The 13,746-nt window shown below is 44.0% G+C and overlaps 1 protein-coding gene across 1 annotated transcript; it reads left to right on the forward strand.

Moving 5' to 3' along the window:
• The first annotated feature begins 871 nt into the window (after window positions 1-871).
• On the forward strand, window positions 872-11,260 carry ATP6V1G1 (ATPase H+ transporting V1 subunit G1). The gene is made up of 3 exons (XM_043453070.1): window positions 872-1,065; window positions 7,051-7,151; window positions 10,454-11,260. The coding sequence occupies exons 1-3, from the start codon at window positions 984-986 to the stop codon at window positions 10,625-10,627; spliced, it is 357 nt and encodes a 118-aa protein (XP_043309005.1). The 5' UTR covers window positions 872-983; the 3' UTR covers window positions 10,628-11,260.
• The last annotated feature ends 2,486 nt before the right edge of the window (window positions 11,261-13,746 follow it).

The raw sequence follows: 13,746 nt of genomic DNA on the forward strand, positions 1-13,746 counted from the left end.
CTTTGTTGCTCCCTGCAAATCCACATATGTGGGTCTTTTTCTTTAGTCACCCTCCACCGTCCCCACTATTCTTTCCTGGCTAGCTTCTCATTCTTCTGATCTCATTTTAAATGTCACTTCTTTGAAAGCATCTTCAGACACCTCGTCAACTCGCTCTCCTTACTCCTTCCAAGAACAACCTGTGTTTTCCCTTCATTACTTTACCACAGTTTGTAACTTTCTACTTAGTTGACCTACTCTGTTTTTGTCCATCATCTGGCCGCTCCACCAGGGACCTTGTGTCTCGCTCTCTTCAGCAGCCTCAGTACAAACGCGGTCTCGGTTCGCAGCACGCCTTCATCAAGTATTTACAGATAACACTCTAATCCTTTCCTGAACTCAGGTTCAGAGAGGGAACTCATCCCCCCTCAAACCACACAGATTAGTGGCACACGTGACTCCCAAGTCTCCCTATCCCGATTCAGATTCCAACCCAAGGGCCCTGATAAGAAGTTTAACCTGCCTCCTAATATATTCTGAGTACCAAGGAAAGTTTCATAACGTGGAAGGAGTAAAGCAGCGTGAAGAATAGGAGAAAGTGATTTGACCTGGCCCTTCTCTGGATCTCAATGTAAGTTTATTGTAAACGGGAGGGATTACTACAATAACGACGTGACAGAACAACCACAAAGATGGAACCAGAGAGACACCAGGCCGAAGCTTGCTCTTGAGACAGGAAGACAGCGGAGACAGACGCTGCGCAGGCGCAGTCAACCCACTCCACTCTCCCGCCTCCTCCCGGCTTCTTGCCCCGCCCCGAGTCGCAGGGCGCCCAGCGCAGTCAGCTGACGCGGCGTCATGGAGGTCACGTGACGGTGGGCGGGGCGACGGGCGCAAGCGCAGACCGTGCGCGTCTGGATCAGCTGACCTGAGGGGGCGATTCGGCCGAGCAAGCCGTCGTCTGCCGCCTCGGAGTCGCCCCTGCAGGCGCCATCGCCATAGCCATGGCCAGTCAGTCGCAGGGCATCCAGCAGCTGCTCCAGGCGGAGAAACGGGCCGCCGAGAAGGTGTCCGAGGCCCGCAAGCGTGAGTTTGGGGTTGAGGCAACCCGGCGTGGCGCGAGTCCAGGGATTGCGGCCAGGCCGCGAGGGGTGGTAGGTGGATGAGGACCGAAAAACTGCGGAGTGGGCGGGGGAGGGGGATGGATACAGTCGGGGACGCTTGTGTGACTCGCTCTGGAAGTCTTGTAGGTCGCCCGAGAGCTGCGATGAAGGCTGGTAGATAGGGTGTGGAATCAGTGGACGACCTTCTTAGGGTTTGGAAGGCGAGTAAAATGGACTATCCAAACGGAAGTCGTTGTCTCCACCGTTTACCGTGTTACCCAGTCTGGAAGCAGTCCTCTTCGCCACGTCTCAGACCTCCCTCATTCGCCATGTTTAGTCACTCGGCAAGGCTTTGTTTGTTCCCTTTTCTCCATCCCTGCATCCAGCATCTTAGTCCAGGACGCCAAGTTTTCTGAGACGGCGGTAACAGCCTAATTCGTTAATTCCTTAATACGTGCCAAATGGAGTACACGGTTCATTTGTGATCTCTTATTGCAGTTTTCGAAGCCCCAGTGAAGGAAGCAGCTATTGGGTAGATTAATTGCAGGTGAGAGGAGGGCTAGAGTTGAGAAATGAGAGGTTACTAAAGAACTTAATAGAAGGATCGAATCTAATTGTTGAGTGGGAGAGTTCCTCCTCTCCAATTCATTCTTCTCACTGTAGTCAGAGTCTTTCATCTCAGTTGCCACTCTGATTTCCTCCTACAGTCACCAACCTTCAGTGTCTGTAGAATAAAACCTAAATTCCTTAAGAGGGTGTAGGACGTGCTTTTGAATCAGGCTCTGGCTTTCTTCTTTAATCTCTTTTGGTGTTGCTCAAAGACAGGTTGGCACCTTCAAGCCTTTGCACTGTTGGTTTCTGATCGGAAAAGCCTTTTCCTAGTTGCCTCTCCTTATTCTCAAACACATAGTTTTCCTTCAGATCTTAAAATTTAGGCAGTAGTTCTTCCAGGAAACTTGCCCTAACTTGGTCTTTACCCCTCAGACTAGGTTAGACGACCTCCCCAAGTGCCTATTTCTGTCACCACAGTGCAATAACCTGTTTCTTTATATGGCTCACTTACTAGAATAAGCTCCTGGAGAACAGGAACTGTGTCTAATTAAACTTTATTTACTCAGTTTCCCATCTGGCGAGAGAGATGTTTCGATTCCTATTTTATCCATGGGAACGTTGGGACCCAGAGAAAAATGATATGGCCATACCCTGGGGAACAACATAGCTGGGGTAAAAATACCAAAAACTGGTAATCTCAGTATTCTCTTGATTTTTTTTTTTTTTTAACCATAAGATTTACACTCTTCACCCATACTCAAGCCTGGTTCTGGTACTTTCTCAATTAGGGGTAATGTGATACTTTGTATTTCATTAAAAGAGCTTTTTTTTGAGGGGACTGGAGATAGGAAGAAATCTTCTATTCTGGCTCTGGTGACTGGAAAGTTCTGTGTTCCTCATGGACTATTCTCATCATGCCCTTGATGAGTTATTTCCAGAATGACTTTTCAGAGTGTGTCTTCTGATGGATCATAAGCAATAGAAGTTGTATCTGTTGGGAAGTGTGTGAGAATATTTGGGGAAAGTGCAGGAACAATTACTTGCCATATGGTTAAGAATGATTGAGGGAGAGGGGATTGGGATGGGGAATACATGTAAATCCATGGCTGATTCATGTCAATGTATGACAAAAACCACTACAATATTGTAAAGTAATTAGCCTCCAACTAATAAAAATAAGTGGAAAAAAAAAAAGAATGATTGAGTGCCTTGGAAGGAGGGGTCATGATTTACACCTTCCTTTTTCCTGTCAGGCCTGGTGCAGGGACTTGCCTGTCTCTGGTAGCTATTACATAGTGATGGAAAGAATTTGTTTTAAAGGAGTGAATTTATGTCTAATACATCTCAGGATTTGCAGTAGCTAGGAATAGAATTATTAAGACCTACAATTTAAAAAAGTTGTTGCTTTTCTTGATCTGTAATCGTGGTTGACGTACCCAGTTAGGAATTGGAAAGAGACAATACATGATGCAGTAAAATGGTCCAGCCCAATTTTTCATGAAATCATTGTGTCATTGGAGTGAAAATGCTGGCCTCTAAATGTAAGGCCCTCAAAAAAAAAAAAAAAAAACAGACTTAAAAGAAATTATTTCCTGCGCAAATATTTTTTTGTTTTCTGAGAAGCCAATCAAAATTGAACTATGAAGATGTTTGCTGACAGGCAGAGAATGGTTTTCTTTGATTGTGGTTTTCATTCTGTTTGCCCTCTAATGGATGAGGATAAGAGGCTTGTGCAAGCTTCCTGATGGGAGGGACTGGCTGTGGGGAAAACTGGATCTTCAACAGTTAGAACCTGACATGGAACAACAGACTGGTTCAAAATTGAGGAAGGGATACATTGAGTCTGTATACTGTCACTCTGCTTATTTAACTTACATGTGAGTACATCATGCGAATGCTGGGCTGGATGAATCACAAGCTGGAATCAAGATTGCTGGGAGAAATATCAATAACCTCAGATAGGCAGATGACACCACCTTTATGGCAGAAAGCGAAGAGGAATTAAAGAGCCTCTTGATGAAGGTGAAAGAGGAGAGTGAAAAAGCTCACTTAAAACTCAGCACTCAAAAAACTAAGATCATGGCTTCCAGACCCACCACTTCATGGCCAATAGATGGGAAAACAATGGAAACAGTGACAGACTTTTATTTTCTTGGGCTCCAAAATCACTGTGGACAGGGACTGCTTTCATGAAATTAAAAGACACTTGCTCCTTGGAAGAAAAGCAATGACAAACCTAGATAGCGTATTAAAGAGCAGAGATTACTTTGTCTAGTCAAAGCTGTGGTTTTTCCAGTAGTCATGTATGGATGTGAGAGTTGGACCATAAAGAAGGCTGAACGCTGAAAAATTGATGCCTTTGAACTGTGCTGGAGAAGACTCTTGAGAGTTCGTTGGACAGCACGGAGATCAAACCAGTCAATCCTAAAGGAAATTAACCCTGTTACTCATTGGAAAGACTGATGCTAAAGCTCCAATACTTGGGTCACCTGATATGAAGAACTGACTCATTGGAAAAGACACTGATGCCAGGAAAGATTGAAGGCAGGAGGAGGAGGAGAGTACAGAGGATGAGATGGTGGATGACATCACTGACCCAGTGAACACAAGTTTGTGCAAAACCCAGGAGATGGTGAAGGACAGGGAAGTCTGGTGTGCTGCAGTCCATGGACTTGCAAAGAGTCAGACATGACTGAGTGCCTGAACAACAGTAGCAAGAGAATGGCTACCTTAAGTAATTAATTCGGGGAGCTGTGGGAGTTGGGGGTGATTGCAAGGGGTATTGTGAAAATGTGGAGCTACTGCGTAATACTTAGGCCAAGTTAGAATCTGTTGCTTTAGGAAATAATCTTGGCTTTGTTGGCCTTGAATGTATAGCTGATGAGGGGAATGGCATGTGGAGTAATGGGGTAGAGGTGGGCTGGTTCAGTTCAGGTCAGTCGCTCAGTCGTGTCTGACTCTTTGCGACCCCATGAATCACAGCACGCCAGGCCTCCCTGTCCATCACAAACTCCCGGAGTTTACTCAAACTCATGCCCGTCGAGTCGGTGATGCCATCTAGCCATCTCATCCTCTGTTGTCGTCTTCTCCTGCCCCCAATCCTTCCCAGCATCAGGGTCTTTTCCAGCGAGTCAACTCTTTGCATCAGGTGGCCAAAGTATTGGAGTTTTCAGCTTCAGCATCAGTCCTTCCAATGAACACCCAGGACTGATCTCCTTCAGGATGACTGGTTGGATCTCCTTGCAGTCCAAGGGACTCTCAAGAGTCTTCTCCAACACCACAGTTCAAAAGCATCAATTTTTCAGCACTCAGCTTTCTTCACAGTCCAACTCTCACATCCATACATGACCACTGGAGAAACCATAGCCTTGACCAGACGGACCTTTGTTGGCAAAGTAATGTCTCTGCTTTTAGGTTGGTCACAACTTTCCTTCCAAGGAGTAAGCGTCTTTTAATTTCATGGCTGCAGTCACCATCTGCAGTGATTTTGGAGCCCAGAAAAATAGTCTGACACTGTTTCCACTGTCTCCCCATCTTTTTCCCATGAGATGATGGGACCAGATGCCATGATCTTAGTTTTCTGAATGTTAAGCTTTAAGCCAAGTTTTTCACTCTCTTTCACTTTCATCAAGAGGCTTTTTAGTTCCTCTTCACTTGGTGCCATAAGGGTGGTGTCATCTGCATATCTGCGGTTATTGATATTTCTCCCGGCAATCTTGACTCCAGCTTGTGCTTCTTCCAGCCCAGTGTTTCTCAGGATGTACTCTGCATATAAGTTAAATAAGCAGGGTGACAACATACAGCCTTGACGTACTCCTTTTCCTATGTGGAACCAGTCTGTTGTTCCATGTGCAGTTCTAACTGTTGCTTCCTGACCTGCATACAGGTTTCTCAAGAGGCAGGTCAGGTGGTCTGGTATTCCCATCTGCTTCAGAGTTTTCACAGTTTATTGTGATCCACACAGTCGAAGGCTTTGGCGTAGTCAACAAAGCAGAAATAGATGTTTTTCTGGAACTCTCTTTTTTGATGATCCAGCGGATATTGGCAATTTGATCTCTGGTTACGCTGCGTTTTCTAAAACCAGCTTGAACATCTGGAAGTTCTCGGAGGAGGTGGGCTGGAGGGGGCCCTAAATGGTGGGCCCTAAAGAGTACTGGAGAAAATACATACCTGGAGAAACACTCCTTGAGGGGCTTAGACCTACCTTTTGGTTATTTTAGACTAGCCTCATTTAGTATTAATGTCATGGGGTTATCACCAGTCTAAAATTCTTTTGTTAATTGTTCTTGTTTAGTCGCTAAGTGGTGGTTGACTCTTTGCAACCCCATGGACTGTAGCCTGCTAGGCCCCTCTGTCCCTGGGATTTCTCAGGCAAGATCAGGAGGTGGAAGGTTAAATTCAGTTTCAGTCATCTACATGGACTGTGCGGGATTTAGGCAGTTGATATGCAATGGATTATCACAGCTTTCGTTTAAAAATTTTAATTGGAGGATAATTGTTTTACAATGTTGTGTTGGTTTCTGCTGTACAACAGCATGAATCAGCTCTAAGTGTACATACATTCCCTCTCTCTCAAGCTGCCCTCCCAACAGCTTGCTTTTAAGATGCAGAATGTCTTTCACTCTGAAATAAATAAGTGTTCAGATTGATTGCCTAGGACCACCCACCCCCCCAACAATTTGTGTATCTGAGAAGTTTGGACAGAGAAACTTACTGATCTTGTGGTCCATTTTCTTAAAAGACTCTGACAGAAGCTAGAGAATTTTTCCAGCTGTCTGTTAAAACTATGCTCTTCTAGAAACCAGAGCCTCTGTGTTTCTTCACTTAGATGTTTGTGCAGTTTTATGTCCAGTACTCCACATTTGAGAAGAATTCCTTCTCAGGACCAGTTTCCTTGCTTATTTCCTTGTGCACAGGCATGGATATTAGTTTCCAATATTACATCATCTGTTTCATTAGTTACAGTTTAGGTTGATGTCCTTTGGGAGCATATTAGCCTCCTCGGTAAGCTTCTAAGCTGAGCTCTGATTGTAATCAGCAGCATACTTAGATGTTTACTTCTCATGGAGAGAATTCCCCAGATGGCTCATGTCGCCCATTTTATGTTGATTCTTGGTAGTTGAGGTTGAGAAAATAGTCTGACACATTCCAAAGTTTCTTGCATCATTTTTACAGTCTGTTCGTATAGAAGGTGGTCCTTTTTATCGATTCACTTCGCAGTGAAGTATAGTCTAGTCAAGTACAGGAGGCAGGAACCTGTACTATTGGTTAGCTCTCAATTCCCTTTCTCCCTCTTCCCTACACGTGTCTCTTGAGACTGTATTTTTAAACTTTTGTCACTGTTTATGGTTAGAATTACCATCTCAGTCTCTGCTTCCTCTTCTGCTCCTCTCTCAACCACTTCCTTTGAAAACAGGAAAGAACCGGAGGTTGAAGCAGGCCAAAGAAGAAGCCCAGGCTGAAATTGAACAGTACCGCCTGCAGAGGGAGAAGGAGTTCAAGGCCAAGGAAGCTGCGGTGGGTCCAGTTAATTTTCATTATTATTGCCTTAGTTTCCTGAGGCTTCCTTCCCCTCCTTTTCCTCTTAGGCTCCCAAAATATTCAGCATAGCTCAGCGATTCTGATTCTGGTAAAAATTTGAAAACTGGGTTATTGGATGCTTAGGCTGAATCCCTCAGGATGATTAGTTTTTAACATTTGAATTCTAGTCTTCATTCAAATAAATAATGAAATTATTAATATAATTAGATATTAAATATAGATGAATTTATGGTGATATATGTTATTTAATATATATTAAATGTAGATAATATTAAATATCTTTGGACAGTGAATGTGTGCCAGATGCAGAGGATCTGCTGTAAACAGAAATAGACATGGTCCTTAGCTTACAGTCTGGTGGTCAGGGACACTCAGTAATAAAATAGAAGTCACGCAAATGGACAACTGAAGAGGACTTCGATGGTCATAAACATGAATTTCATGGAGTTCTACTTTAGTTTAGTATGCATAGTAACTGACCAATAGAGGCTAGACCACAATGCACGTGATGCGTATGATAATAGTACAAAAACAGATCACAGAAGGTACGGAGGAAGCAGGGGAAATTCTGGAAAAGGTAAAGGATGGAAGAGGCTTTGTAGAGAAAAGAACCTCCATCTGAACTTTTGGATACAGATAATAGGAAACAGTTCAAGCTGGTTTAAGCAAAGTGGAATTTGTTGACCTACATGATTGGAAACCCAGGTAATGACTGAGTTCATTTTGATCCATGAGCTTAAATAATGCTCTCAGGGCTACCTCCATCTCTCCTCTCTGCCTTTATGGGCTTCCTTCTCAAGTTCTACATTATGGACTACTAGATCCAGGTACACAACCTCCCAGGTCCAAGTCCAGCGATTAAAGGGTCATGTCTCTCTCTTAGTAGGTAGACAAAGTTTTGTTCATCTTTGCACTGGGCAGTGACTGCTATTTAAACTTAACATGAGTCTGGGTCTCTGACTCATGAATTTTGTGCTGTAAATTGTCAGACTGCCCACAAGACAGTGTAGAAATAGGGGCAGCCATCTTGTCCTATTTTTGCATTGATGCTGCCATTGCTTACAGAGATGGTCTCTGTGTTACATTTGTAAGCATGAGCGCTGCGTTTTTCTAGCAGTATTCCTGTGTAACTGCTTCACTTTTGAGACGTCTGGGGCTTGCCGTATAGTTTACATATTCATAGAATAGAGTAGTGGACTTCCACCCCCCATTGAGTAAGGATTATAGACTTGTAAAATATGGGTAAGCACCTGAGCCAACCATCATGAAATGCTCTAAGGTATTCCTATAATATGAACAGTGATAGTATGAAGAGCCCTAGGTTTGAATCTCTGCCTGTTCACTTGAACCTCTTTGAGTGAAGGAATATAATTACTAACATATGTAATGAGGCAACAGCAGCTTAGGCATTGGAAAGGGTTGGGCACACAAAAAAGGGATGCCTTAAGAACCTGATGGGTCACGGTCTGTTAAAGTAGGTGCAACAGTTAACAATGAGAAGACAGTAAATGAAAGTTTATCCATCAGTTTGTGTGAAATTGTAAATGGAAACTGAAGAGGGAAGACATCTGTTCACCAAAATTTCAAGCAATAAAACAGCAACAGTGAGAGGGTAGTTCCCCTCTCACCCAGACCTGTAGCCCTCTTCATAGATAACCACTGGTAACAGTTTCTTGTGTATTCTTCTAGAATGTTTATATTTGAATGAACAGATGTCATGTGTTCGTAATACTTGTGAGTCCACTGCTGAAGTGCTAAAACATTAACTAGTCATAGTAAAACTGTATATTCCTCCTAAATTGCATCTCCCTAGTGTTAAAAAGCAGAGACATTACTTTGTCAACAAAGGTCCGTCTAGTCAAGGCTATGGTTTTTCCAGTAGTCATGTATGGATGTGAGAGTTGGACTATAAAGAAAGCTGAGCGCCGAAGAATTGATGCTTTTGAACTGTGGTGTTGGAGAAGACTCTTGAAAGTCCCTTGGACTGCAAGATCCAACCAGTCAATCCTGAAGGAGATCAGTCCTGGGTGTTCATTGGAAGGACTGATTTTGAAGCTGAAACTCCAGTACTTAGGCCACCTGATGTGAAGAGCTGACTCATATGAAAACACCCTGATGTTGGGAAAGGTTGAGGGCAGGAGGAGAAGGGGACAACAGAGGATGAGATGGTTGGATGGCATCACCGAGTCAATGGACATGAGTTTGGGTAAACTCTGGGAATTAGTGAAGGACAGGGAGGCCTGGTGTGCTGCGGTTCACGGGGTGGCAAAGAGTTGTCCATGACTGAGTGACTGAATTGAACTGAGTGTTACTTTTTAAGAATTGTGTTTTTTTTTTTTTTTTAATACCACAAAAATCTCCCTTTTAAAACTGCACTAGGAGATAATACTAACCACCAGGCCTCAGTTGTTGGGTCTTCAGGTTCATTCCAGTCTCTGGTTAAGGCTGCACATTAGACTGGAGAGATGTGATTGTGTCCCTCTCTGGGATAATTTCCCAGCAGTGGAAATGCTGTGCAGTTTGTTTACCTTTTGTTCAGTGTTGAAAAGTCAGCCACCCAAGTGACTGTATCAGCCTATGCTCCCACAAACCACGGGAACGCTGACTTCTCACATGTTCTTTGGTCACAGTGTTACATTTCCTGCTGCTGCTTATTTATATTCATGATGTAACTGGGTTTCTTCAAAAGTCAGAAGTCAGTCAGTTCAGTCGCTCAGTTGTGTCTGACTCTTGTGACCCCGTGAGCAGCACGCCAGGCTTCCCTGTCCATCACCAACTCCCGGAGCTTGCTCAAACTCGTCCATCCAAGTTGGTGATGCCCATCCAACCATCTCACCCTCCGTTGTCCCCTTCTCCTGCCTTCAATCTTTCCCAGCATCAGGGTCTTTTCCAATGAGTCATTTCTTCGCATCTGGTGGCCAAAGTATTGGAGTTTCAGCATCAGTCCTTCCAGTGAATATTCAGGACTCATTTCCATTAGGATGGACTGGTTGGATCTCCTTGCAGTCCAAGGGACTCTCAAGAGGCTTCTCCAACACCACAGTTCAAAAGCATCAATTCTTTGGTGCTCAGCTTTCTTTATAGTCCAACTCTCACATCTATACATGACTATTGGAGAAACCATAGGTTTCACTAGATGGACCTTTGTTGGCAAAGTAATATCTCTGCTTTTTAGTATGCTGTTTGGGTTGGTCAGAAAGCTGCTTATTAAAAAATCAGAAAGCTGCTTATTAAATGTTCATCCTGATGTTCCCTCTGTTGTCATTCCCCGAATCCAGGCTCTGGGATCCCATGGCAGTTGCAGCACTGAAGTAGAGAAGGACACCCAGGAGAAGATGACCATCCTTCAGACCTACTTCCGGCAGAATAGGGATGAAGTCTTGGATAACCTCTTGGCCTTTGTCTGCGACATCCGGCCAGAAATCCATGAGAACTACCGCATAAATGGATAGAGGGAGAAGAAAAGGGCCTGTTCCGTGGATTGGCGTTTTGAATGCCTTCATGGAACGTGAGGTTTCATTTAGCAAGGCTTGAGTTATATCTTATGAAAAGGCATTAAATTATTTCTGTACATTATATAGTAGGTCCCTTCACTTTTTGCAGAATCGCAAACGTAGATTCTTTGTACAGGCTTAGAGCTTATCCAAAGATTGTATCTTTTTACCTCATATTTCTTAGAAATTTAATGGATATATGTTGTGTGTTTTCTATGCCTTTTCACTCAAGCAGCATATTATCAACACTGACTTTTTCTTTCTTAGATAGTTTTTAAAAACCCAATTTTCTTAAGAAAGAAAGGGATTAAAATGTTTTTTTCCCTAAATCTTTCTTGAAGGTCAGGGGCTTTATCTATGAAAAAGTAGTAAATAGTTATTTGTAACCCACATGAAACAGCAGCCAGCCTTAAAATAGTCCTTTCCAGCCAAGGATTAGAATAATGGGTCCTAGTGTTGGGCTGCTCTTACTTTCTCTTACTCAAACTTACTAGATGGTAGAGTTCACTAACTTGTTACATGTTACTACTTGGTGTACTGATATTGTACTGATAATCACTTAAAAGTAAAGACTGTCGGCGTTCCCTCCTCTCAGCTGCATCCTCTTTGATAATGCAAAACGTGCTTTGACCCAGGTGTTCTGCAGAATTTCACGAAGGAAGTTAGGTTAGTACATGTATCACACACACATTTGCGTGCATACTGAGAAAATACTCATGGCATGCACCTTAGCAGGAAGGAAATCACTGGTGATTTCATCCAGCAGCCCTGTTTGAAAAACAGCAGTCAACTAGTAAATCTGAAGTTGGCCTTTTCTCTAGAGTCCCCCGTCCTGGGGCAGCCTTGGTCAGGGTGTCAGTCACATTTCCCTACTGGTGGGCTAGATGCTTAGTGTGGAACCTAAGGTCACTTCACACTAGCTCTTAAGAATTAAATGCCCCCAACCCACTGTAATGGAGATGGTAATGGCAACCCACTTTAGTATTCTGGCCTGGTGGGCTATAGTCCATGGGGTCGCACGAGTTGGACACAGCTTAGCAACTAAACCGCCACCACCACCCCCAACCCACAATAAGCCGATAGTCTTTGGCGGGCAAGGTAATTTTTGGTAGGTGGAGACAACTGAAAGAACATCATTCCAAAACTACAGGAGAATTAGATGACCTTTTAAAAATGTATTATTTTTGTTTGCTCCGGATGGTTTGTTCTCTGGGCACTTCCGTCTCCAGTTGTTGGCCCCTTTATAGAGTTCCTCATAAGAACTTTCTATATGAGCTTTCCTATTTTTTAGTGTTCAAGCATTCCAGTAACTCCTTGTCAGGTGAGCGGTGCTGACCAGGTGGGGGTCCCATCCTCTGCCTGCCTCACCTTCATTATCATGGGACAGGGTTGACTATTCTTCTCGAGCCGTTTTCTCAGCCTCCATTTTGCAGGAGTGTGCTGCCTTGCTTTCCAGTTTCTTGCTGGTTCCTCCCTTTTTCCTGAAGTCTTGTTCTTGGATGTCTCTACATCCACTTCCTTGTTGAGACCATCTACATTTCGTGGCTTTAATATCATCTATATTGAAGACCCAAATTTATATCTCCAACTTACCTCCCCTGAACTCAGAATTCTCAGATTGCTTATTTGATGCTTTGCTTTGACATCTGATAAGCACCTCCATCCTAACTAATGTGTCCCAAACGGTACCTGGATTTGTTAGGGCTTTACTCCTGGTATTGTTAAGGAGAGCAACTCCAAGCCTCTACCTAACTGCAGATACAGATTTCCCAAACAGATACAGATTTCCCAAACTGGAGGACTACTAAGGAGGAACATCTGTGTTCACTAGTTAAGACCCAGTGTCTTCAACTTGGTGTCCACCAGTATTTTCACCCTGAATCTGTAGGGTTGTACTTACCTGACTGCTTGACACTTAACCTTACAGTTAACTAGCTGAATGTCACTAACATAACAAGCAAAAGGGGTGTAATCTAGGCTGTTGGAGAGGATGAGATCAGACATGAACAGAGCTTGGTGACCTGAGGGACAGGAGCCTAAAGAGATTGAAGAATGAATTGAATGTAAAGAGAGCCGAGAAATACTTGGCTGTAAGGAGAGAGAGGAAAGGGGTGCCCAGTGGCTGATGGGGGAGGTGGTTTGAGGAAGGTGATGGCAGGTTTAAATGCTTGTGGGTGACGGGACAGAAGGAGGGAGACTGGAGAAGATGTTCTGGGTGGAGTGAGGTCCCTGAGGGGTCTGGAGGCCAAGAGATTGGCAATCTTGGCTGTCAACCTTGATTGTACCCAGCAAAAATGGTGCCTGCTCCAACCCCTCCCAGGCAGTGGAGCTGGTCTCTCGGAGTTGGGCCAGGAGTAACATTTTAAAAAATTTCCCTTTGGGGACTTACTTGGTGGTCCAGTGGTTAAGACTCCACACTTCTAATGCAGGTGGTGTGGCTTTGATCCCTGGTCAGGGGACTAAGGTCCCGCGTGCCAGCTGGGAGGTGTGACCAAAAATAAATTTCCCTTTGGAGGCGAGACTTGAGAAATTAGCATCTGGTAGGTTCTTCAACCTCAAAGACAGGCAGATATGTTGGTTCTGATGTAGAACGAACCTCAAGACGCACATGCAGAACAGTGTGGTTTGTTCTCGTTGAGCATGAAAAGCGAAACACGTGCCTGTATTTCCAGATGCAGAGCGGATGACTGGTGGTTAATAGCGACTATCTCAGAAGGTCTCGGCTGGGGGAGAGTTACTTTTAGTACACTTACCTACCGGGATGTTCAGCAGTGTCCTTGACCTGCACCCACTGGCTACCAGTAGTACTCCTTCAGTATAATGACCAAAAATACCTCCAGACATTGTCACATGTCCCCTGAGGGCCAAAACCACCCAGCCAACAACCCCTTAACAGCAACAACAGAATTACTGAACGTAGCACACAATTCCTGGGATGTTGTAGGCACTCAACAAGTATTCGCTAATTTTCTAGAATTTGCTTCTTTTCTTATCCTGATCATGCTTGATTATAAGTAATAATAGCTCTTAATGGTACAGATTGGATGGTCTCTGAAGTCTCAATGGCTTAATACAAC

The sequence above is a fragment of the Cervus canadensis genome, chromosome 30 (assembly GCF_019320065.1).
Source record: "Cervus canadensis isolate Bull #8, Minnesota chromosome 30, ASM1932006v1, whole genome shotgun sequence".
Taxonomy (NCBI): domain Eukaryota; kingdom Metazoa; phylum Chordata; class Mammalia; order Artiodactyla; family Cervidae; genus Cervus; species Cervus canadensis.

Coding starts and splice junctions, on each gene's coding strand:
- ATP6V1G1 (XM_043453070.1), top strand. CDS start 984: ATGGCCAGTCAGTCGCAGGGCATCCAGCAGCTGCTCCAGGCGGAGAAA. Junction 1,066..7,050: donor GGTGTCCGAGGCCCGCAAGC/GTGAGTTTGGGG, acceptor CTTTGAAAACAG/GAAAGAACCGGAGGTTGAAG. Junction 7,152..10,453: donor TCAAGGCCAAGGAAGCTGCG/GTGGGTCCAGTT, acceptor CCCCGAATCCAG/GCTCTGGGATCCCATGGCAG.